At 45.9% G+C, this 25,363-nt stretch overlaps 1 protein-coding gene across 1 annotated transcript in view; it reads left to right on the top strand.

The window, feature by feature from the left end:
* The window catches only part of LOC139234129 (calcium/calmodulin-dependent protein kinase type IV-like), a 406,822-nt gene that overhangs the window by 362,787 nt on the left and 18,672 nt on the right, over positions 1-25,363 (top strand). Inside the window, exons 8-9 of the mRNA XM_070865140.1 lie at positions 15,869-15,944; positions 16,199-16,325. Of these exons, the coding sequence (XP_070721241.1) occupies positions 15,869-15,944; positions 16,199-16,325 (203 nt within the window). The remainder of the gene's footprint in view (positions 1-15,868; positions 15,945-16,198; positions 16,326-25,363) is intronic.

Genomic DNA, 25,363 nt, shown 5'->3' with positions numbered 1-25,363 from the left:
TCCCTCCCCCCGCGGCAACAAACCGCTGTCTCCTTCCCCTCCCTCCCCTCCACAACAACAAACCGCTTTCTCCTCTCCCCCCCCCCCCCCCCCCCTCCCGCTCAGCGGCATGAACGGCTTTCTCTCTCTTTTTCCCCCCCCCCCCCTTAGTGGTCTTAGTTATGCTGCGGATATGTGGTCGGAAGCTCATTTCAAGGTCAAATATGACACCTAGGTTGCGAACAGCGTGGTTAAGCCTCAGACAGATGTTGGGGAGAGGGCTGGAGTCAGTGGCTAGGGAACGGAGTTTGTGGCAGGGTCCGAAAATAGTGTCTTTAGTCTTTCCAATATTTAATTGGAGAAAATTCCTCCTCATCAAGGACAAGCAGTCCGACAATTTGGAGACTGTGGCAGGGCCAAGAGAAGTGGTGGTGAGGTAGAGCTGGGTGTCATCAGCGTACGTGTGGAAACTGATGCTGTGTTTTCCGAAGATGGTGCCAAGGGGCAACATGTAGATGAGAAATTGGAGGGGGCCAACGATAGATCCTTAGGGTACAAAAGAGGTAATGACGAGAGAGGAGATCAATGCATGTGATTCTCTGGCTTCGATTTGATAGATAAGAATGAAAGCAGGCGAGTGCAGTCCCACCCAGCTGGATGATGTTGGAGAAGGATGGAGTGGTCAAATGTGTCAAAGACTGCTGTTATGTATATAATGACTCAAAAGACTTTGTAAACTCACTCAGGTGTAAACCTGGTCCACTTTATTCATGCCCAAAGTGACGACAAGACATGGTACCAGCACTTATATACCAGGACCTGCACACATGTGCATACAGCTCGATGACCTCCGACAATGGCGCCCCCTGGTGCTTAGTGACCCCAAGCATCAATACATGACAACATCCCCCTTCAAGATCGTAGTATCAGTCTCTACAAATTAAGACGGTCTGGGGCTTTCCGCTCACGAGTTAATCATCTCAGTTCAACTCCAGTTCTGGGCAAGCATTCTGAGTCAGTTATGACTGGAGGCTGAGTAGCCAATCTGATGGGAGTGGTAATGACCATGTCAGAGACTGAAAGTCCAGGTTCGGTAATGACAGCAAAGTCCTCTGATGAATGACCATTGGTTGGTTGGGTCACTGCTGGCATCTTCCTCAAGCAGTTCCAGTTCATCTGTGTGCCGCAGTTTCACTTGATCAACATGTTTCCTGCATGTTTGCCTATTCTTGAGCACGACAATAAACACTCTGTTACCCTCCTTGGCTGTGACAGTACCGGCGATCCACTTTGGATCTTGACCATCGTTCAATACATAAACCGGATCATTGACAGAAATATCACGTGACACAGCAGCACGATCATGATACAATTGCTGACTTTGACGTCTTTTCAACACCATCATTCAAATCGTGATGAACAAGAGAGAGTTTGGTCTTGAGACTTCTCCATCAGTAATTCAGCAGGGGAGACCCTGGTAAGTGTGTGAGGTCTTGTCCTGTAAACTAAGCAATATGCATGACAAACAAGTCTGCAGTGAACCCTGAGTTACACATTTCATGCTCTGCTTGATCATTTGAACAGCATGCTCTGCTTGACCATTAGAAGCAGGTTTGAATGGGGCTGACCTCACATGTTTAATACCATTGAGTTTCATGAACTCTTGAAACTCCAGACTTGTGAAGCAAGATCTGTTGTCGCTCACAACAATGTCAGGCAAACCATGAGTAGCAAACATGACACAAAGGCTCTCAATGGTAGCTGTGGACATACTGGATGACATAATAATGCACTCTATCCACTTTGAATATGCATCCACCACAACAAAAAATATCTTTCCCAGGAAAGGGCCCGCAAAATCGATGTGTATCCTCGACCATGGTTTAGATGGCCACAACCAAAGACTCAGTGGAGATTCCGTTGGTACTTTACTTAGCTGCATGCAAGTATTGCACTGATGCACACATGATTCCAGATCAGAGTCAATTCCAGGTCACCAAGCATGAGCCCTGGCAATGGCTTTCATCATAACAATGCCAGGATGAGTGCTATGTAGTTCACGTACAAATTTTTCTCTACCTTTCTTGGGCATAACAACACGATTGCCCCACAGTAGACAATCTGACTGAATGGACAGTTCATCTTTGCGACGGTTGTAAGGTTTGGTCTCATTACACAACTCCATGGGTATTGCAGACTAATCACCACTGAGGACATAAGGTTTTACAATCGATAAAATAGGGTCATGGCTGGTCCAGATCCTAACTTATTGAGCAGTGACAGGGGTACCTTCAGTCTCAAAAGCCTCCATTACTAACAGTAGATCTTCAGGTTGAGGCGTCTCCATATCTGGTGTGGGCAAAGGCAGACAACTCAGTGCATCGACACAATTCTCACTGCCCGGGCTGTGACGAATAACATAATTATAGGCAGACAGCGTCAACGCCCACCTCTGGATGCGGGACGATGCATTGGTATTGATAGCTTTGTTTTCCAAAAACAATGAAATGAGTGGCTTGTGATCCGTTTCAAGTTCAAAGCGAAGACCAAACAAGTACTGATGCATTTTTTTTTACCCCATACACACAGGCCAAAGCTTATTTTTCTAACATGCTGTAAGCTCTTTCCGCTTTTGACAAACTTCTCTAAGCACACGCAACAGGTTGTAGTTTACCCGACTCATTTGCTTGTTGGAGTACACAGCCAAACCCATATGATGAAGCATCACAGGCCAATACAAGATGCTTATACAGATCATAGTGAACCAGCAGCTTGTTTGAACAGAGCAGATTCTTAGCTTTCTCAAAAGCTCTATCTTAAAATACACCCCAGATCCAGTTGTCGCCTTTTCTGAGCAGCATGTGCAGTGGCTCTAGTAAAGTGCTCAATCTGGATAAGTAGTTGAGTAGCTCAAGGAATGAACGCAGCCCAGTCACATTCTGAGGCCTGGGTGCATTTTTGATAGCCTTGGTTTTCGAATCCGTAGACCTAATGCCATCAGCAGCAATTTTCCTCCCCAGGAATTCAACTTCAAGTGCCATAAAGACACACTTTGAATGTTTCAGCCTGAATCCCACTTTGTCCAGTCGATGTAGAACTTCCTCAAGGTTGTTCAGATGTTCAGCCGTGTCGCGACCTGTGACCAGAATGTCATCTTGAAATACGACATTCTAGGGACGGACTTTAGTAGACTTTCCATATTCCTCTGAAATATGGCTGCAGCCGAACAAATTCCAAAAGGACACGTATTATAGACAAACAGTCCTTTATGGGTGTTGATGCAGGTAAGTTTCTTCAAAGTGTCGACAAGCTCCTGTATCATATAGGCCGACATCAGATCCAGTTTAGTGAATGACTTTCCACCAGCTAGCATGGCGAACAGGTCATCAGCTCTCGGTAACGGATACAGATCGTGTTTTGAAAATCAGTTAATCGTAACCTTGTAGTCTCCACAAATCCTGACAGTGCCATCACTCTTCAACACAGGAACAACAGGACTGGCCCACTCGTTAAACTCGACCGGTGATATGACCCCTTCATGTTGGAGTCCGTCAAGCTCAATTTCAACCTTTTCCCTCATCATAAAGGGAACAGACCGAGCTTTATGATAGACAGACCTTGCATCAGAATCCAGATGAATCTGCACCTTGGCTCCCGTAAAATTTCCATTGCCCGGTTCAAACAAAGCAGGAAACTTCTTCAACACTTGAGCACACGAAGTGTCATCCACCGATGACAACGCTTTGATATCGTTCCAATTCCACTTGATTTTCTCGAGCCAATTTCTGCCGAACAGCGTTGGACCATTGCCTGGGACAATCCATAACGGAAGATCATGAACCACACCATCATATGGCACCTTGACGACTGCACTGCCAATCACCAATATGAGTTCCTTAGTGTAAGTACATAACTTGGCATTGACTGGGCTCAGCTTAGGCTTCACCGCCTTAGAGTCCCACAGCTTGTCGAATGTCCTTTGGCTCATTATCGACTGACTCGCACCCGTGTCCAGCTCCACCGATACCGGCCGCCATTCAGTTTCACATTAACCATTATCGGCTGGCTCTTTCCCAAGAACGAATACAGACAATACACTTCCTCCTCGGGTTGTGCATCCGGGCCAGCACCAGACTGGTCATCATCGCCAATGTGATGAGCGGCAGCATGCTTGCTCAGTTGTGGGCACATTCTCTGAAGATGCCCCACTTTGGAACAGCCGTTACAGATGTACTGCCTAAACTGACACTGATGAGGCCGATGAATGCCCCCACAACGCCAACAGGGTGAAATAGGCGAGAGCAGATTCTTCATGAGGCCATATATTCTTGAACCACAGTGAGGAAAACCGCCCAGCGCCTAATTGTGTCATCGTCTCCCGCCATGTTGTTAGCCACAAAATACTGATCCAGGCGGTCGATAAAATCCGCCCAATCCTCGCCATCCACGAATCTCTCCAGAATTCCAATAGTGCCCAATGTGCATGCGAAGGTTCTTAAGTTACCTCGTCGCCAAATGTTATGTATATAATGACTCAAAAGACTTATTCCTGTAAACACACAGGTGTAAAACTGGTGCACTTTATTCACGCCCAAAGTGACTACAAGACATGGTACCAGCATTTATATACCAGGGCCTGCTATACCAGGGTACAGCCCAATGACCTCCGACAGTGGCGCCCCCTGGTGCGTAGTGATCCCAAGCATCAATGCATGACAGCTGCAGACAAGTCAAGAAGAATGAGGAGGGATAGTTTTGTAGGATGATGGTTTCATTCCGGATTAATTTAAAGCGGGCAAGAGCAATTAGTTAACTACTGGCTATTTCTCAGAGTTTGACACTGGAAAATAATGACAAACATAGAAATCTACAGCGCAAAAGGAGGCCATCTCGGCCCATCGCATCCGCGCCAGCTGACAAAGAGCCACACAGCCCTCGGTCAGCAGCCCTGCAGGTTACAGATAAACCTAAAGGTAAAGAGCACCCAGCCCAACTAGTCTGCCCCACACAACTGCGATACCACTTGCGCCGCAACATTCTACACTCCACCCCAACCCGAACCATGTGATCTCCTGGGAGAGGCAAAAACCAGATTAAAAACTCAGGACAATTGGGGGAATCAAATCTGGTAAAATTCCTCTCCGACCCATCCAGGCGATCAAAACTAGTCCAGGAGATCACCCTGGCTGTATTCAATTCCCTGCACTACTTACCATCGTATCTGTGCCAGCCACCAAGAGGTTATCCAGTCTAATCCCACTTAAAAGCACTCTGTAACCCTGCAGGTTATGGCACTGTAAGTGCCCATCCAAGCACCTTTTAAATTTGGTGAGGGTTTCTGCATCCACCACCCTGCCAGGCAGTGAGTTCCAGACCCCCACAACCCTCTGCGTGAAGAAGCCTCCCCTCAAGTCCAAGATTTGGTCTCCTAATCTGAGGAAGGACGTTCTTGCTATTGAGGGAGTGCAGCGAAGGTTCACCAGACTGATTCCCGGGATGGCGGGACTGACTTATGAGGAGAGACTGGATCGACTGGGCCTGTATTCACTGGAGTTTAGAAGGATGAGAGGGGATCTCATAGAAACATATAAAATTCTAACGGTACTGGACAGGTTAGATGCAGGAAGATTGTTCCCGATGTTGGGGAAGTCCAGAACCAGGGGTCACAGTCTAAGGATAAGGGGTAAGCCATTTAGGACCGAGATGAGGAGAAACTTCTTCACTCAGAGAGTTGTTAACCTCCTGGAATTCTCTACCGCAGAGAGTTGTTGATGCCAGTTCGTTAGGTATATTCAAGAGGGAGTTAGATATGGCCCTGACAGCTAAAGGGCTCAAGGGGTATGGAGAGAAAGCAGGAAAGGGGTACTGAGGTGAATGATCAGCCATGATCTTATTGAATGGTGGTGCAGGCTCGAAGGGCTGAATGGCCTACTCCTGCACCTATTTTCTCTGTTTCTATGTTTCTACACCAATAAGTATAGTTTCCACTGTGCACGGGAGTCTTTACTGAATCTGATCAACCTGTTATCAACATTACACCTATCAGTCTGTCTCTTGAGCTGCTAAGCTATGCTATAGTTACCAGCTCCTCAGTCCCCTGAGTGCTCACGATCGTCCCAGTGGTCCACTGACGTGTCGTGATGGTAGCTGTGTTCCCACTCGTCTTTGCTGAGTCTCTGGCTCAGTTTCCCTGCGCTATCACGATTGACCCAGTGGTCTGACGGGTTCGTGGAGCACAACTTCTGATGACTGACCACATCAGCCCTCTCTGAATGCAGGCTGCTGTTGCGTCATCTGTGAGATTTGTCCCTGCCTTTTCTCATGTGATGTTTCCATGGCTACCTGCCACCCTTCGAATCCTTTGATGATCTATCTTCTGAGAGCACGCATTTAGCACATTGAAAATTGGTCTATTGTCTAGTCTAGCGCTATCATGGACCTTACTCTATCTCATTATAGTTCTTACATAGTCGGTATTGGTATTTACATTTCTACAAAGGTTTAGTCAGTATCTGTGTTTATATTTCTACAAAAGGTTTCTTACAGCAGTATTGTTTCTATTGTGTTGAGGTTTCTCATCTGATTACAGTTTGTGTGGTTTTACATTTCCATAAAAGGTTTCTTACAGGGGTTTCTCTACATGGGGTTTCTCCTTGTTAGCACAGATCAACATTAAGCATTTTAAACAGGAGTCCTTACATATTACAGGAAGTCAGTTTTTACAGCTTTTGCGTTTTACATGACGCATTTTATACAGAATGTTTATAAAACTTAATCACAGAGTTCGATTTCCTGGGCCTTACACTGGACGCTTTATCCAGAAGTTTACTTTTGAAAGTTGTTACTGATTTTCAAAAGTGAGGTTTTCAAGCCCTACTGTTTGCCTTTGTCACAGTTACAAAGGATGTTATTTATGACTTTGATGATAGCCGTTTTAGTACTGTGGCAGGGGGCAGAAATCTGATTGGAGGGATTCAAACATGGAGTTCCAGGAGAGGATGGGCATGGATTTGGGAGGTGACAACACGTTCAAGAACTTTAGAGAGGAAAGGGAGGCGGGAGATGGGGCGGTAGTTTGCAAGGACGGAAGGGTCAATGGTTGGTTTTTTTTAAAGAGAGGGGTAATGACAGCAGATTTGAGGGAGAGGGGGACAGTACCTGAGGAGAGAAAACAATTAACAATGTTGCCTAACATGGCAGCCAGAAAAGGAAGTTGGCTGCTCAGCAGTTTGGTGGGAATAGGGTCGAAGAGCAGGAAGTGGGTCTCATGGACAAGATGAGCTTGGAGAGGTCATGAGGGGAAATTGGAGAAAAACTGGAGAAAGATGTGAGGTCAAGGCTAGGGCATGTGGGAAGTTTGGCCCGGTGGGCTAGGGTAAGGAAGGGAAGTGGCAAAGCCTGCTGAACGGATGGTCTCAACCTTAGAGACAAAGAAGTCAATGAGCTCCTCATACTTGTTGTTGGAGGTGAGGGTGGAGGAGACGGGGAGATGGGTTTAAGTAGTAGGTTAGCAGTGTAGAATAGAAGCCGGGGTTTATCTTTGCTTTCCAGAATGATTCTGGAGTAGTGAGCGATTTTGGCAGATGAGAGCAGGACCTGATGATGCTTTGTGGTCCAGCCAGATCTGGCGGTGAATGGCTAAACCAGTTGTCTGACATATCCGTTCAAGTCTGCATCCCTTGGACAAGGGAGCAAAGATGAGGGTGGTATCAGGCGGAACAGCCAGGGTGAGAGAGTAATTGTTTTAATAGGAATTAGGGCATCAAAGGTGGTGGTGAGGGTGTGATTGTGTAGATCAGGAGCTGCAGAAATATGGTGAATGGAGGGCCAAAGACTGGACAGTTGGAAGTTCAATTATAAGAGAGTTGTGTGAGAGTTTTTTTCCAGGGATGGAAGGAAGTAGGATTGGATGAGTGGGTGGAGGGGTGGAAGTGGGATATGGGTGGAGAGCGATATGAGGAAGTGGTCAGTGATGGTCTTATCTGCGATTAACACGATGGGAGTAGCGAAGCCACGAGAGATGGTAATATGTCCTTACTATACAGTATAAATGCACACGAGGCCCATACGTGAGAGAAGATCACTCTGTGACCAGTTACCTTTATTACCAAGACCTCAAGAGGCAGACCGTGGGTGGAGCTTCCCCTTTTATACCGGAAAGTCCAGGATAGGAGTGTCTCCTACATGTTCGCCCCCTGTGGTCAGTGTTCTCAAGATGTACAACTTAGGTCAGCTTATACATGGGTTACAATGACAGTTGAATACATGACATCACCTCCCCCCCCAAAGTTTTATTGGGATCACAGGTTAAGTCTCTCTGGTGGTTTACGCTCTCTTGTAGTGCGCCTGAGTTGGGGCTCCGGTTGTTGGGCGCTGGCCTGAGTGTCTGCTGTTTGTGGTGCCTCAGGCCTGTCTGGACTGCCTACAGTGACTAGGCTCTCCTCCACTTGGTTCCGATGTTCGGTCACCTGTGGTGGAGTAAACTCTACGTCGTGTTCTTCCTCTGCTTCTTCTATGGGGTTGCTGAACCTCCTTTTAGTTTGATCCACGTGCTTGCGGCAGATTTGTCCATTGGCAAGTTTAACTACCAAAACCCTATTCCCCTCTTTGGCAATCACAGTGCCTATAAGCCATTTGGGCCCTACAGCGTAATTAAGGACAAAAACAGGGTCATTGACATCAATACATCGCGCCCTCGTATTCCTGTCATGGTAGTCACATTGTGACTGACGCCTGCTCTCAACAATTTCTTTCATAGTAGGGTGTATAAGGGATAACCTGGTTTTGAGCGTCCTTTTCATTAGCAGCTCTGCGGGTGGAAGCCCTGTGAGGCGTGATAAGCGGTTTTGTAGGGAACTCCCTTGGATTCTGAGCATCCCCTGTTTGATTATCTGCACTGCTCATTCCGCCTGGCCATTTGAGGCCGGCTTGAACGGTGCCGTTCTGACATGGTTGATTCCATTGCCTGCCATGAAGTCCTGGAATTCAGTGCTCATGAAGCATGAGCCATTGTCGCTGACCAAGACGTCCGGTAGACCATGGGCGGCGAACATTGCCCGTAGACTTTCTACCGTGGCAGAGGATGTGCTTGAATTTAAAATGGCACACTCAATCCATTTGGAGTCGGCATCTACTACAACGAAAAACATTTTTCCCATGAAAGGACCTGCATGTGTGACCATGGCTTGGCAGGCCAGGACCAGGGGCTAAGGGGGGGGCTTCCCTGGGTGCGTTGCCCAGCTGAGCACACGTGTTGCACCTGCGAACACAAAGTTCCAGGTCTGCATCGATCCCTCGCCACCAAATGTGTGACCTGGCAATTGCCTTCATCACGACAATGCCCGGGTGCTCATTGTGAAGTTCTCTGATAAACACCTCTCTGCCCTTCTGGGGCATGACTACTCGGTTTCCGCACAGTAGGCAATCAGCCTGAATCGAGAGTTCATCCTTGCGCCTATGAAACGGTTTAAACTCCTCAGGGCATGCCCCGTACGTGGCTGCCCAGTCCCCATTCAGGACACATTTCTTAACTAAAGACAGTAGCGGGTCTTTATTTGTCCAGACTTGAATCTGACAGGCTGTCACAGGTGAGCCTTCACTTTTGAAAGCTTCAACAGCCATGACCACCTCAGCATCATGCTCAGCTGCCCCATCCGTGGTGGCTAGTGGGAGCCTGCTGAGTGCATCGGCACAGTTTTCAGTGCCCGGTCTGTGCTAGAATGTGTAGTCATAGGCGGCTAATGTAAGTGCCCACCTCTGTATGTGGGCCGATGCATTCGCATTTATGGGCTTGTTGTCGGCCAAAAGGGACGTTAGGGGTTTGTGATCTGTCTCCAGCTCAAATTTCCTGCCAAACAGGTACTGGAGCATTTTTTTTACTGCATATACACATGCTAGCGCTTCCTTTTCTACCATCCTGTAGCCCCTTTCTGCCTAGGTCAGACTTCTGGAGGCATAAGCCTGTAACTGACCATTGGCATTCACATGCTGCAACACACACCCGACCCCATAGGACGACGCATCGCACGTTAAAACTAGTTTCTTACACGGATCATATAACACTAACAATTTGTTGGAGCAGAACAAATTGCGTGCTCTATCAAAAGCCCTTTCCTGGCTGTCCCCCCAGACCCAATCGCGACCTTTGCGTAGGAGCACGTATAGCGGCTCTAACAGCGTGCTCAATTTGGGAAGAAAGTTGCCAAAATAGTTCAGGAGCCCCAGGAACGAACGCAGCTCCGTCGTGTTACGGGATCTGGGTGCTCTCTGGATCACTTCTGTTTTGGATGCAGTAGGTCTGATCCCATCTGCTGCTACCCTCCTCCCCAGGAATTCTACCTCTGGAGCTAAGAAGACGCACTTCGCCTTTTTCAGTCGCAGCCCTACCCGGTCCAGTCTGCGTAGCACCTCTTCCAGGTTGTGGAGGTGTTCTTCAGTATCGCACCCCGTGATGAGGATGTCATCTTGAAAAACCACCGGCCTTGGAATCGACTTGAGGAGGCTTTCCATATTTCGCTGAAAGATCGTGACGGCCGAACGAATCCCGAACGGACATCTGTTATACTCAACTAACCCCTTGTGTGTCGTGATAGTGGTCAGCTTCTTCGACTTACTCGCCAGCTCCTGGGTCATGTAAGCTGAGGTTAGGTCCAATTTTGAAAAAAGTTTGCCACCGGATAGCATCGCAAAGAGGTCCTCCGCTCTCAGTAGCAGGTACTGGTCTTGGAGTGACACCCGATTGATGGTGGCCTTGTAATCGCCACATATCCTGACCGACACATCCACCTTGAGCACTGGCACGATCGGGCTCGCCCAGTCACTGAATTCGACCGCCCTCAGCAGGCGGTCCAATTCGCATTCTATCTTTTCCCGCATCATGTACGGCACCGCTCTGGCCTTGTGGTGTACTGGCCTGGCGTCCGGGTTTATGTGAATTATTACCTTGGCCCCCATGAAAGTGCCGATGCCGGGTTGAAATAATGAGTCAAATTTGTCCAGTACCTGTGAGCATGATACTCGCTCCACAGAAGAAATTGCATTGACATCGCCCCATTTCCAGTTCATGACAGCAAGCCAACTCCTCCCCAGTAGTGCGGGACTGTCCCCCGGGACAATCCAGAGTGGCAACCTGTTCTCCGAATCTTTGTGGGTCACGACTACCGTGGCGCTGCCTAACACCGGAATGATCTCCTTTGTATATGTCCGTAGCAGTGCGTCAATCGGCAATAATTTTGGCCTCCTGGCCTTGGACACCCACAACCTTTCAAACTGTTTAATACTCATCAGGGACTGGCTGGCTCCCGTGCCCAGCTCCATTAATACTGGGATGGTATTGAGGAGCACTTTCATCATTATCGGTGGCGTCCTGGTAAGTGAACTGTATATGTGCTCCACATGAACTCGCTGAACTTCAGCTTCCAACGAATTCCCCCAGTATTCATTTGGCCTCTTAGGGCTTACATCAGGCCCGTCCTCCTCATACATCAACCTGGCTGCAGGCTTCCTGCACATACGCGCCAAGTGACCACTGACAGTGCAGTTTCTGCAGGTATATTGCTGATAGCTGCAAGCTCTGGCTGGGTGTTTGCCTCCACACCTCCAGCATGAGCTCGAGGCCCCATTGTTGGAAACAAAAGATCCATTACCAGTCGATCGTCTCTGGCTGTCTCTGTAACTGTCCTTAAGCGCACCATTAACAGGTGTTGATGGCCCCATTACTGACCACATTGTCCATTGCGATGGCATGAATCGCCATTCAGCTCACCATTGTCTCTGTTGAATTCCCCCCTTTGGGTTCGACTGCATGCTGGGGCATTTCCGATTGCCCTTGTCTGCCTCGAGAATTGTGTACTGCGTTAACAATGTTGACTCCCTGGTCATTTGCCGTATTTGAGCCAAGATTGTTGCCATAAATCATTCTGGTCTCTTCCTCCCCGAGATAATTGTCTGGGCTATCAGAGCCGCCGCTTCCAAGGTCAAGTCTTTGGTCTCAATCAGTTTCCTGAAAACCCCAGTGTGTCCGATGCCCTCAATAAAAAAAAAGTCTCGCAGCATCTCCGCTCTGCATGCATCTGGGAACTTACATAGGCTCGCCAGTCGCCAGAGATCTGCCACGAAATCTGGAACGCTTTGCCCTTCTCGCCACCGGTGTGTGTAAAACCAGTGTCTCGCAATGTGCATGCTGCTCGCCGGTTTAAGGTGTTCCCCGATCAACTTACTGAGCTCTTTGAACATCTTGTTCGCCAGCTTCTCTGGGGCTTGAAGATCCTTCATCAGGGAGTACATTCTGGATCCACAGACCATCAGGAGATGAGCCCTGCATTTGTCGGCCAATTCCTGTCCCAACCATTCCTTAGTGACAAAACTTTGCTGTAGTCTCTCAATAAAGTCGTCCCAATCATCACCAACACAGTACCTCTCTTCTGTGCTGATAGCGGCCATGCTCGCGTGGTTTAAATCCCATCCTCGACGCCAATAATATGTCCTTACTATACAGTATAAATGCACACATAGAAACAGAAAATAGGTGCAGGAGTAGGCCATTCAGCCCTTCTAGCCTACACCGCCATTCAATGAGTTCATGGCTGAACATGCAACTTCAGTACCCCCTTCCTGCTTTCTCGCCATACCCCTTGATCCCCCTAGTAGTAAGGACTTCATCTAACTCCCTTTTGAATATATTTAGTGAATTGGCCTCAATTACTTTCTGTGGTAGAGAATTCCACAGGTTCACCACTCTCTGGGTGAAGAAGTTTCTCCTCATCTCTGTCCTAAATGGCTTACCCCTTATCCTTCGACTGTGACCCCTGGTTCTGGACTTCCCCAACATTGGGAACATTCTTCCTGCATCTAACCTGTCTAAACCCGTCAGAATTTTAAACATTTCTATGAGATCCCCTCTCACTCTTCTGAACTCCAGTGAATACAAGCCCAGTTGATCCAGTCTTTCTTGATAGGTCAGTCCCACCATCCCGGGAATCAGTCTGGTGAATCTTCGCTGCACTCCCTCAATAGCAAGAATGTCCTTCCTCAAGTTAGGAGACCAAAACTGTACACAATACTCCCAAGGTCCTGTACAACTGTAGCAACACCTCCCTGCCGCTGTACTCAAATCCCCTCGCTATGAAGGCCAACATGCCATTTGCTTTCTTAACCGCCTGCTGTACCTGCATGTCAACCTTCAATGACTGATGTACCACGACGCCCAGGTCTTGTTGCAACTCCCCTTTTCCTAATCTGTCACCATTCAGATAATAGTCTGTCTCTCTGTTTTTACCACCAAAGTGGATAAGCTCACATTTAACCACATTATACTTCATCTGCCATGCATTTGCCCACTCACCTAACCTATCCAAGTCATTCTGCAGCCTCATAGCATCCTCCTCGCAGCTCACACTGCCACCCAACTTAGTGTCATCCGCAAATTTGGAGATACTACATTTAATCCCCTCGTCTAAATCATTAATGTACAATGTAAACAGCTGGGGCCCCAGCACAGAACCTTGCAGTACCCCACTAGTTACTGCCTGCCATTCTGAAAAGTACCCATTTACTCCTACTCTTTGCTTCCTGTCTGCCAACCAGTTCTCAATCCACGTCAGCACACTACCCCCAATCCCATGTGCTTTAACTTTGCACATTAATCTCTTGTGTGGGACCTTGTCGAAAGCCTTCTGAAAGTCCAAATATACCACATCAACTGTTCTCCCTTATCCACTTTACTGGAAACATCCTCAAAAAATTCCAGAAGATTTGTCAAGCATGATTTCCCTTTCACAAATCCATGCTGACTTGGACCTATCATGTCACCATTTTCCAAATGCGCTGCTATGACATCCTTAATAATTGATTCCATCATTTTACCCACTACTGATGTCAGGCTGACCGGTCTATAATTCCCTGTTTTCTCTCTCCCTCCTTTTTTAAAAAGTGGGGTTACATTGGCTACCCTCCACTTGATAGGAACTGATCCAGAGTCAATGGAATGTTGGAAAATGACTGTCAATGCATCCGCTATTTCCAAGGTCACCTCCTTCAGTACTCTGGGATGCAGTCCATCAGGCCCTGGGGATTTATCGGCCTTCAATCCCATCAATTTCCCCAACACAATTTCCCGACTAATAAAGATTTCCCTCAGTTCCTCCTCCTTACTAGACCCTCTGACCCCTTTTATATCTGGAAGGTTGTTTGTGTCCTCCTTAGTGAATACCGAACCAAAGTACTTGTTCAATTGGTCTGCCATTTCTTTGTTCCCAGTTATGACTTCCCCTGATTCTGACTGCAGGGGACCTACGTTTGTCTTTACTAACCTTTTTCTCTTTTTACATTTCTATAGAAACTTTTGCAATCCGCCTTAATGTCCCCTGCAAGCTTCTTCTCGTACTCCATTTTCCCTGCCCTAATCAAACCCTTTGTCCTCCTCTGCCGAGTTCTAAATTTCTCCCAGTCCCCCGGTTCGCTGCTATTTCTGGCCAATTTGTATGCCACTTCCTTGGCTTTAATACTATCCCTGATTTCCTTTGATAGCCACGGTTGAGCCACCTTCCCTTTTTTATTTTTACGCCAGACAGGAATGTACAATTGTTGTAGTTCATCCATACTTGAGAGAAGGTCACTCTGTGACCAGTTACCTTTATTACCAAGACCCCAAGAGATAGACCATGGGTGGAGCTTCCCCTTTTTTACCAGAAAGTCCAGGTTAGGAGTGTCTCCCACAAGTTCGCCCCCTGTGGTCAGTGTTCTCAAGGTGTACAACTTAGGTCAGCTTATACATGGGTTACAATAACAGTTGAATACATGACAGATGGCAGGGTCGAGGGGTGGCCGTGAATATGGATTGGGGTGAGAAATTAAGGGAGGATAGGAGGCTAGTGAACTCAGGAGAGAGAGCATGATGCATTGAGATGGAGGTTGAAGTCACCGAGGATGAGAAAACGTTCGGTGCAGAGGCTGAGGCAGGAAAGTAGTGAAGATATCTCAGTAATAACATTTTCATGTTACTTGGGTGGGCGATAAAGAATGAGAATTTTAAATAAGAGGTGAGAACGGTGGAATAAGGTGGGATGCTCAAAGGAGGAGAAAGTGCTGGAAGAGTAGGGTGACAGAACAAGTTGTGATTTGCTGATCAGAGCCACACTGCCACCACGGCAGTCTGGGCGGGGCAAGTGGTGGAAAGTTTAGCCAAGCAGGAAGGCTTCATTTAATGGTAAGGTGTCATCACCCCGAACCAAGTTTCCATCAGGCCATGATGTTGATGCAATCATCCACAATAAGCTCATGGATGGCAAGGGCCTTGTTCACAAGTGAACGGACATTTAAGCAGCAGCTTAAAAACTAATTGGAATGTTACCAAATTAATAAGTTTCTCTCTACAGCATATGTGTTTCCTTTTAAAAGTGGTCATCATCAGATCTGACTCCATAAAAACACATTGCACTGGATATTCCAATGGGCTTCGTACTGACAGAATTTCAGTTCACAGTATTATTTGCAATTCTGCATATTCCTTTTTTGCCATATTTGGACTGCTGTTCGCATTTTTGGATTTATTCTTGAGATGTGGGCAATGCTCATTTATAGCCCAACCCTAGTTGTCTTGAGAAGCTGTTGGTGGGCTTTCTCTTTGAACTGCTGCAGTTCTTGTACTGCTGGTGCTGTTGTAATGGTGTTAGATAAAGAATTGCAGGATTCTGAACCAGTGACAAAGAAGGAACAGCTGTGCATGCCCAAGTCAGGGTAGTGTGCGGCTTGGATGGGATTTAGAGATGATAGTGTTCCCACAATCTTGAATTATCCTTTTAAACAATTTTAATTGAAATTGTTTTGTTAAAATGTTACACTTGGTACTGTACTTATTGTATTTAAACTTAATTTGTTCTTTCCATCCCAGCTCCTGAAATCTTACGAGGCTATGCCTATGGACCAGAGGTTGATATGTGGTCAGTGGGCGTCATCACCTACATACTGTAAGATTCTGAAAATGTAGCATCAAACCTTTTGTTGTTCTTATGTTTTGTTAATTAAGTATAGTAATAATCTGAATGAGAAACTCATTCATGTACTTCAGCAGTAGAAATAACCTTTTCATTTAGTACCAACACTTGGTACAGACCCCATGGTGCAAACTAACAACGAGTCAAAGCATCATGGTCCGCTAATTTGTATAAGTTAGCAACATACAGAACAACTGTTATCTGATAATTTCTTAATCCTTTTTCAGGCTGTGTGGCTTTGAACCATTCTACGATGAGAGAGGAGATCAATACATGTACAAGAGGATTCTGAACTGTGACTATGACTTTGTCGCCCCCTGGTGGGACGAGGTCTCACTTAATGCAAAAGATTTGGTAAGTGGGACAACAGAATATAGTTGCAGATTTGTTCTGCTGCATCCTATGTTTAGCCTAAATTATGGATACTCATGTCAAACAACTACAAAGACAATTCTGGCTAACACTATGACAAGTCCATGGTTGTACATTAATTCCTCAACCCACTGTTTTAAGAAATGAAATTAAGAGTTAAATAATTTCAGGCATTAATATAATGTTATAACATAAGTTAGAAGTATTTATTGGATTCTTCAATCTATACGATAGAGCTGAGGCATCAACTAAATGTGAGAGATTGTGGGGTCGAAATTGGTTATGGCCGTTTTGAGGCGGTGTCACTGCCTGAGTGCTGATTTTAGCACCAGGCGTTAGGTGCAGGCTTAAAATGCCAACTTCCAAAGATGAGAAAGCAGCGCTAAAAGTGGCGTTGCACACGCATCCTCGGGCGCCAATGGGGTGAGAGCTCAAGAGGCCTACTGAATTTCACAACGGGAGGCTGCCAACATGTGAGCTGGAAAAACGGGGAAAAAAAATGTGAACTGCTCTGACGCACACACACACTTCCCCACTGGTACAACTAATAAATGTTGAAATAAAGAAAGAAAAAAAACTTACCTTGATTTCAACAGGCGTGGATGCTGCTTACCGCCGACGGTAGGCCTTTGCCGCCCATCGCCGGCATTATCAAGGGAATTTTGGCCCCTATATTTAAATAAAGAACCAATAATAATTAGGAGTGTGACAAAGGGCTGTAGAGAGGGCTTTAAACTAAATAGTGTGGGGGGGTGGGGGGGGGAGGGTTCAGGTGAGCGGAAACGTAAAAAGTCAAACAGCAAGGAGAAGGTAATAGAGCTGGGTAGGGGTGACAGGAAGGGACAGAATGTATTAGAAAGTGGGGTCAAAATAAAGAAAAATGGTAAAAAGAAAAAATTAAAACCTCTTTATCCGAATGCATGCAGCATTCATAATAAGATGAGTTGAAGGCACAAATAGATATAAATGGGTATGATCTGATAGCCATTACAGAGACGTGGTTGCAAGGTGATCAAGACTGGGAACTGAATATTCAGGGGTATTTGACAATTCGAAAGGATAGACAGAAAGGAAAAGGAGGTGGGTAGCTTTGTTAATAAAGAATGAGATGAGTGCAGTAGTGAGGAATGATGTTGGCTCAGAAGATCAAGATGTAGAATCAGTTTGGGTGGAGATAAGAAATAATAAGGGGAAGAAGTCACTGGTGGAGTTTTGGTTGTCCTATTTAAAGAAGGATATACTTGCATTGGAGGCAGTTCAGAGAAGGTTCACTAAGTTGATTCCGGAGATGAGGGGGCTGACTTATGAAGAAAGGATGAACAGGTTGGGCCTCTACTCATTAGAGTTTAGAAGAATGAGAGGAGATCTTATTGAAACATATAAGATAATGAGGGGGCTCGATAAGGTAGATGTAGAGAGGATGTTTCCCCTCGTAGGGGAATCCAGAACTAGGGGGCATAGTTTAAGAATAAGGGTCACCCATTTAGAACTGAGATGAGGAGGAATTTCTTCTGAGTCGTAAATCTGTGGAATTCTCTGCCCCAGAGAGCTGTGGAGGTTGGGCCATTGAATATATTTAAGGTGGGGATAGACAGATTTTTGAGCAGTGAAGGGAGGGAAGGGTTATGGGGAGCGGCCAATGAAGTGGAGCTGAGCCCAAAATCAGATCAACCATGATCTTTCAAATGGCGGAGCAGGCTCGAGGGGCCAAATGGATTACTCCTGCTCCAAATTCTTATGTTCTTATAAGATCGGAACACAAACAGCTTTAAATTATGCTATACACCATCTAAATTCAGAGTGTGTTACAGATTTGAACGCACTCCCAAACATCACTTAATTACTTATATTTGTTCTAAAGTACAATTCCCCTTTTAAATGTACTTTTTTTTCTTTGGGACTCCCTGAACCATGCACCATCTCTGATGATCAAGAGTTGCAAGTGCATCCTGCTCCCAGGCATCTACTAATATTGCTCAAAAGCCACCTGATTGCAAGCAGTCCAGGTGACAGGGAGAAGTGCCATGGTCTTCAGTCTATGCCTACCTACTATGGCACAGTTGAGGCCAGTAACTAACATGTGAGGAGGGATGTGGGTGTGATACACATACACATACGTATACAAGTTATTACTGTTTTATCTTTTCAGCATATTTAGTTTTACTCGTGAATAACACTCAGTGTACGTGTTCATGATACTTGTTAGAAAGAATTCTGTCTGTTTTGAGAATGTATCCTTCAAATTCTTTCAGGCACACACAAAACATATCTTGGGAGCCATTAGGAGGAGGAAGAACTGTTTAAGAGCCAATATTTGTTGAATTCTGTCATTAAGTGCAATTTGTAACTTGTTACAGATGACATTGGCACATTGACACCCAACAACCATGCCAGGACATTGTGGCCGGAATTTTCACCTTCGCGTTGGATTGGGTAATTGCGGGTGGCGTAGCGGGTCCAAAACACGATGTTTTCAGCAACGGGGAGCAGATAGTCCTTTCTGCGGCTGCAGACGTGACTCAAGGATGGTATGTTGCCTCCTTGGTGCCAGGGTCTAGGATGCCACTGAGCGGCTGCAGAACATTGAGGGGAGAGGGTGAACAGCCAGAGGTTGTGGTCCATATTGGTACCAACGACATAGGTAGAAAGAAGGATGAGGTCCTGCAGGCAGATTTTAGGGAGCTAGGAAAGAGATTAAGAAGCAGGACCTCAAAGGTAGTAATCTCTGGACTATTCCCGGTGCCACGCACAAGTGAGTATAGAAATAGGAGCATAGAGCAGATGAATGCGTGGCTGGAGAGATGGTGCAAGAGGGAGGGCTTCAGATTCCTAGGACATTGGGAGTGGTTCTGGGGGAGGTGGGACCTGTACAGGCTTGCGAGGAGGTTTGCTATTGCTGTTGGAGAGGGTTTCAACTAATTTGGCAGGGGGATGGGAACCAGGATGTAACATTAGAAAGGAGTACTATAGAGCTCAAAAAGATTGGGAGAGGCAGAGAGCACTAAAGTAAGAAATAGTAAGGTATTGGGTGGGGTCCAACTAAGAGAGAAAACAAGATGGTCTAAGATGGGTTTACAGTGTATGTAAATACAAAAACAGTGAACGCACAAAGTTTAGTAAACATGTTAAGTGAGCTGCAGGCACAAATAGCCACATGGGAATATGATGTTGTGGCAATAACTGAGACCTGGCTGAAAAAAAGGTGAGGATTGGGTATTAAATATTCCTGATTATAAGGTTTTTAAGAAAGATACGGAAGGAAAGATAGGAGGCAGGGTGGCAGTATTGGTTAAGGAGAATGTTACATAGAAACATAGAAATTAGGTGCAGGAGCAGGCCATTCGGCCCTTTGAGCCTGCACCGCCATTCAATAAGATCATGGCTGATCATTCAACCTCAGTACCCCTTTCCTGCTTTCTCTCCATACCCCTTGATCTCTTTGGCCATCAGGGCCATATCTAACTCGCTTTTGAATATATCTAACGAACTGGCCTCAACAACTTCCTGCGGTAGAGAATTCCACAGGTTAACCACTCTGAGTGAAGAAGTTTCTCCTCATCTTGGTCATAAATGGCTTACCCCTTATTCTTAGACTGTGACCCCTGGTTCTGGAACTCCCCAGCAACGGGAACATTCTTCCTGCTTCCAACCGGTCCAATCCTGTCAGAATTTTATATGTTTCTATGAGATCCCCTCTCATTCTTCTACACTCCAGTGGATACAGTCTGTCCTCATATGTCAGTCCTGCCATCCCAGGAATCAGTCTGGGGAGGTGCATCGAGACCTGGTCGTCATGGTACATCAGTCATTGATGTTTGGCATGCAGGTACAGCAGGCGGTGAAGAAGGCAAATGGCATGTTGGCCTTCATAGCTAGAGGATTTGAGTATAGGAGCAGGGAGGTCTTACTGCAGTTGTACAGAGCCTTGGTGAGGTCACACCTGGAATATTGTGTTCAGTTTTGGTCCCCTAATTTGAGGAAGGACGTTCTTGCTATTGAGTCAGTACAGCAAAGGTTCACCAGATTGATTCCTGGGATGGCAGGATTGACATATGAGGACAGACTGGATCAACTGGGCTTGTATCCACTGGAGTGTAGAAGAATGAGAGGGGATCTCATAGAAACATATTAAATTCTGTCGGGATTGGACAGGTTAGAGGCAGGAAGAATGTTCCCGTTGCTGGGGAGTTCCAGAACCAGTAGTCACAGTCTAACAATAAGGGGTAAGCCATTTATGACCGAGATGAGGAGAAACTTCTTCACTCAGAGAGTGGTTAACCTGTGGAATTCTCTACTGCAGTAAGTTGTTGAGGCCAGTTCATTAGATATATTCAAAGGGGAGTTAGATATAGCCCTTATGGCCAAAGGGATCAAGGGGTATGGAGAGAAAGCAGGAAAGGGGTACTGAGGTTGAATGATCAGCCATGATCTTATTGAATGGCGGTGCAGGCTCGAAGGGCCAAATGGCCTGCTCCTGCACCTAATTTCTATGTTACAACAGGGAGAAGGGGCGAACTGGAGGGGGCCTTCCAATGATTGTATACCTCACAGCAGCAGAGGAGGCAGCTCTGGAAATTTCAGGAGCTCCAGAGATGCTTGCAGTTGGAGACAGACAGTGGGGAACATCCCAGCAACCTGGTGACAATCACATCTCATAACGCTATGTGTCATGCAACAGTCACCCATATAGTGACTGATGTCAGCAGCCAGTGAAATGTTATCATGTGCATAAGGGTAGCATTACTCATTCTTCTTAACATTTATAATTCATCTCGTTACATTTCCACAGGTCCATCAACTGCACCTCACACTGTCCAGCCGGAGGAGAAAGCTGACTCCTCAGAGGAACCTCCTGGCTCTGAGGGTGCAGCGTCACCACTCACAAGTACACTCAGCACCAGGGCAGATACACACACCTCTGTAGGTCCTTTGCACCATGGAGTAAAGTTGTCACCTGGTGTCACACAATTCACAAGTGAGCAAGAGCAATGGTGTTGACAGGGACAGGAGTGGAGACTCCTCGCCGGAGGGCTCAGGACGCTCCAAGCTCTGCTCAGCTGCATGCAGATGCTGAGCCTCTGGGGCCATTGAGAAAGAGGGTGATCTTGGAGGGACAGCAACAAGTGCATGAGGCTCTGGCATTGTTTGCAACCACGATGTCTGCAAATGTGCAGATAATGGAGGAGCCCATCTCCAACAAATAGCATCACCATGTCACAGGCAATGACGACGATGTGCCATTCCATGGAAAGGATGGCCACCTGCATGGAGCAGTAAATGCACCACTCACATGAGCACATGCTAGCTGTGAACAACAGCTAGCAGGTACTCATAGACCTCCTCTCAAGGAGAGATGTAAACGTTGACTTCGGCCTTCATCACCCCACTGCTGTGCAACAAGATGACCGCCAGCTCCTTGCTAGCAGAGAAGTGTGGGTGGCCCATGAGAGAGGTGATGGTGAGAGGAAACATGGAAGTGGAGACTCTTCTCAAAGCACTCCCACATCTCCCCCATTGTCTCCCCCATTGCCTCCCCCTCATTCAGAGCCCCCGATGCTTCCTCAGATCCCAATGGCCTAGTCTGCCCCTGCACAATGGCAGGAGGAGCAGACTTTGGGGGGGCCATCACAGGCTCCAAAACCCAGCAGACATACGCCTAAAGTGTCTACGCAGACGCAGCAAGGTGGTGAGCAGCCTGCAACTACCTCTGCTGAAACCACAGGGGTTGCACCTCGTAGAAGCACTCACAAATGAAAAATGATGCAAACGTAGATGCACAAGGGTAAGCACATGGGTGTACCAGCAAATGTTAGTGCTAACTTTCATTTATTCTTATTGGACACAAATGTTTTTCTTTTGGGTCTTGTCCATTTTTGCCTCAAACGTTGGAGTGAATAGTGACACATTATTTAACCTGGAGCATTGGGCCTTTGGGTGAGAGCAATGGCTTGGCCCTTGGCGAGATCATCCAAAAACACGGCGTCAGTTTCCACATATACACTGATGACACCCAGCTCTATCTCACCACCACTTCTTTCGACCCCTCCATGGTCTCTAAATTGTCAGATTGCTTGTCTGACATCCAGTACTGGATGAGCAGAAATTTTCTCCAATTAAATATTGGGTAAACCGAAGCCTTTGTCTATGATCCGCGCCACAAACTGCCACCGATTCCATCCCTCTCCCGAGCATCTGTCTGAGGTTGAACCAAACTGTTCGCAACCTCGGTGTCATATTTGACCCTGAAATGAGCTTCCAACCACATATCCACGACATAACTAAAACCGCCTATTTCCACCTCCGTAACATTGCTCGTCTTTGCCCCTGCCTCAGCTCATCTGCTGCTGAAACCCTCATCCTATGGACTGGAGGGTAGCTAATGTAACACCACTTTTTAAAAAAGGAGGGAGAGAGAAAACAGGTAATTATAGACCGGTTAGCCTGGCTTTTGCGATGCCTTCCTGGGTCCATAGACACTCCGTACAGACATGGGAAGGCCAGATTTCCAGGCCATAAATGTCATCTAGGCCTGGGACAAAGCAGCTTGAATGTAAATGAATAATTGCCACAAGTAATTCAAAATAATCAAAACATTGCTGAGTGAACAAAGTGCGCACAACTCTAAATAACCCATGACACAGATTGTAGAAAGAATGCCCAAAAAATGGAGCAGCAGGACTCCAAAAAAGCATAACTAACAGAATGGAGGATGTTTAATATTTCATATTTTGAGGTAGGAAGTAATCACCTTGACAAATCTTCCAACTCTAGTAAGTTAATTATAAAAACACAACTATGAAATAATTAATTGCTTCAGATATCAAGCACATACAATATTGGTTAATTCAATATGAATGCCAATGGAACATTAGCTAGCACATTTTAACTCCTTTTATATCTGCATTTCATAACTTTGAAAAATAGAATAAAATTCTCATTGCGCTTTCGTCTTTCTAAAATATTGGCCCTAGCATGATGCTCATTTTACATTCGTAAATTTTAGAATCTTTTTATTCGTGGATAGTTTACCCACATTGCAAACTCAGTGACAGTTTGGATAAAGAACCCATCACCATGCCTAAGGAAAAGGAAGGTGACTAATGATTTGAAGGGAAATGAAGAGGTGGAATTTTATCAGTAATTTACCGTGTTTAATTTGGAACTTTTAAATCTTCCCTCATTTATCTGATTGCTGGTCAGAAAACTGTTTAGTGCAGTGCATTTTGCACTGGATAATCCTTGCAATCTGATATTCCAATGTGGAAACAAATTGGTTTTCATTATTTTTTTACTTGATAAACCAACAGTTCTCACCAAAATCAAAAATGGCTGCAGGAGCCAAAAAAATGTAGTGCAGTAAAAATGAAGAAAGAAATCCTCCTGGAGAAAGAAAAGCAACTTCAGTGTCACAGGGCTGGATCTCTGCCTTTTCAAATCAATATCTGGAGTTGGCAGATGAATGGTTTCCAACATTCTCAGAGAAAATTCAAATTAGCTGAACAGTGCTCACAGCACCATTTCATGCAAGAATACAAAACCATCACCATAAATGGAAGGGGCTGAATAAAGTTCTTGTATGTCTTTTACAGATCAGAGAACTTGTAACTTCAATCAATGATTAAATGTGTTCACAGGCCTAAGTTCTGGGAGGGTACCTTTATGTCCAGAATTCTTTTTCAGCAGTGGCTGGCTAGGAAACTTTAAGATGCAATATGCAAAAATTATGAAGTGTGATCTGTGAACAGCACCAATGTTGCAAGGGGGCTGCAAGAGAAGACAACACCATAATTATTTATTATTACAATGAAAATTCCTTTTTTTTTAAAGTGGTGAGCCAGTGCTGGAAAAAATTAACATTTGACTGTCATGTAATGCATCAATTCAGCTGGGACAGGTCAAATGAGCCCCGTGGTAATTTAGAAATACATTCATCCCTGCTGCTTCAAGAAAAACATTGACGCAAATCTTACTGTCGTAAGGAACTATCCTTGGCTCCCTCCTATTTTTCATCTATATGCTGCTGTTTGGCAGCATCATCTGAAAAAGCGGCATCAGTTTCCACATGTATGCTGACTACACCCAGCTTTACCTCTCCACCACTTCTCTTGACCCTTCCATGGTCTTTAAATTGTCAGACTGCTTGGCTGCCATCCAGTACTGGATGAGAAGAAATTTTCTCCAATTAAATATTGGGAAGACCAAAGCCATTGCTTTTGGTCTCTGCCACAAACTGCGTTCCCTAGCCACTGACTCCATCCTAGCATCTGCCTGAGGCTGAACCAGACTGTTCGCAATCTGTGTCATATTTGACCTTGAAATGAGCTTCTGGTCACATATCCACGGCATAACTAAAACTGCCTATTTCCAGTAACATTGCCTGCTTCCGCTCCTGCCTCAGCTCATCTGCTGCTGAAACCCTTACCCATGCCTTTGTTATCTATAAACTTGACTACTCCAACGCACTCCTGTCTGGCCTACCACATTCTACAGTACGTAAACTCAGCAGCCCGTGTCCTAACTCACACTAAGTTCTGTTCACCCATCACCCCTGTGCTCACTGACCTACATTGGCTCCCAGTTGAGCAACACCTCGATTTCCAAATTACCATCCTTGTTTATAAATCCCTTCATAGCCTCGCCCCTCCTTATCTTTGTAATCTCTTTCAGCCTCACAACCAATGTCTGCGCTCCTCAAATTCTGTCCTCTTGTGCATCCCTGATTATAACTGCTCAACCATTGGTGGCCGTGCCTTCAACTGCCTGGGCCCTAAGCTCTGGAACTCCTTCCCTAAACCTCTCTGCCTCTTTACCTCTCTTTCTTCCTTTAAGATGCTCCTTAAAACCTATCACTTTTACCAAGGTCAAAAGCTGTAATTTCTCATGTGGCTCGGTGTCAAATTTATTTGTTTTATTTTATAATGCCCCTGTGAAGCACCTTGGGACATTTTACCACATTAAAGGTGCTATATAAATAAAAGTTGTTGTTGTATATAAACAAGTAGGTTTGGATGATTAGCTTC

This window comes from Pristiophorus japonicus, chromosome 1 (assembly GCF_044704955.1).
Source record: "Pristiophorus japonicus isolate sPriJap1 chromosome 1, sPriJap1.hap1, whole genome shotgun sequence".
Taxonomy (NCBI): Eukaryota; Metazoa; Chordata; class Chondrichthyes; family Pristiophoridae; genus Pristiophorus; species Pristiophorus japonicus.
This window is presented reverse-complemented; position numbering and strand designations above follow the sequence as displayed.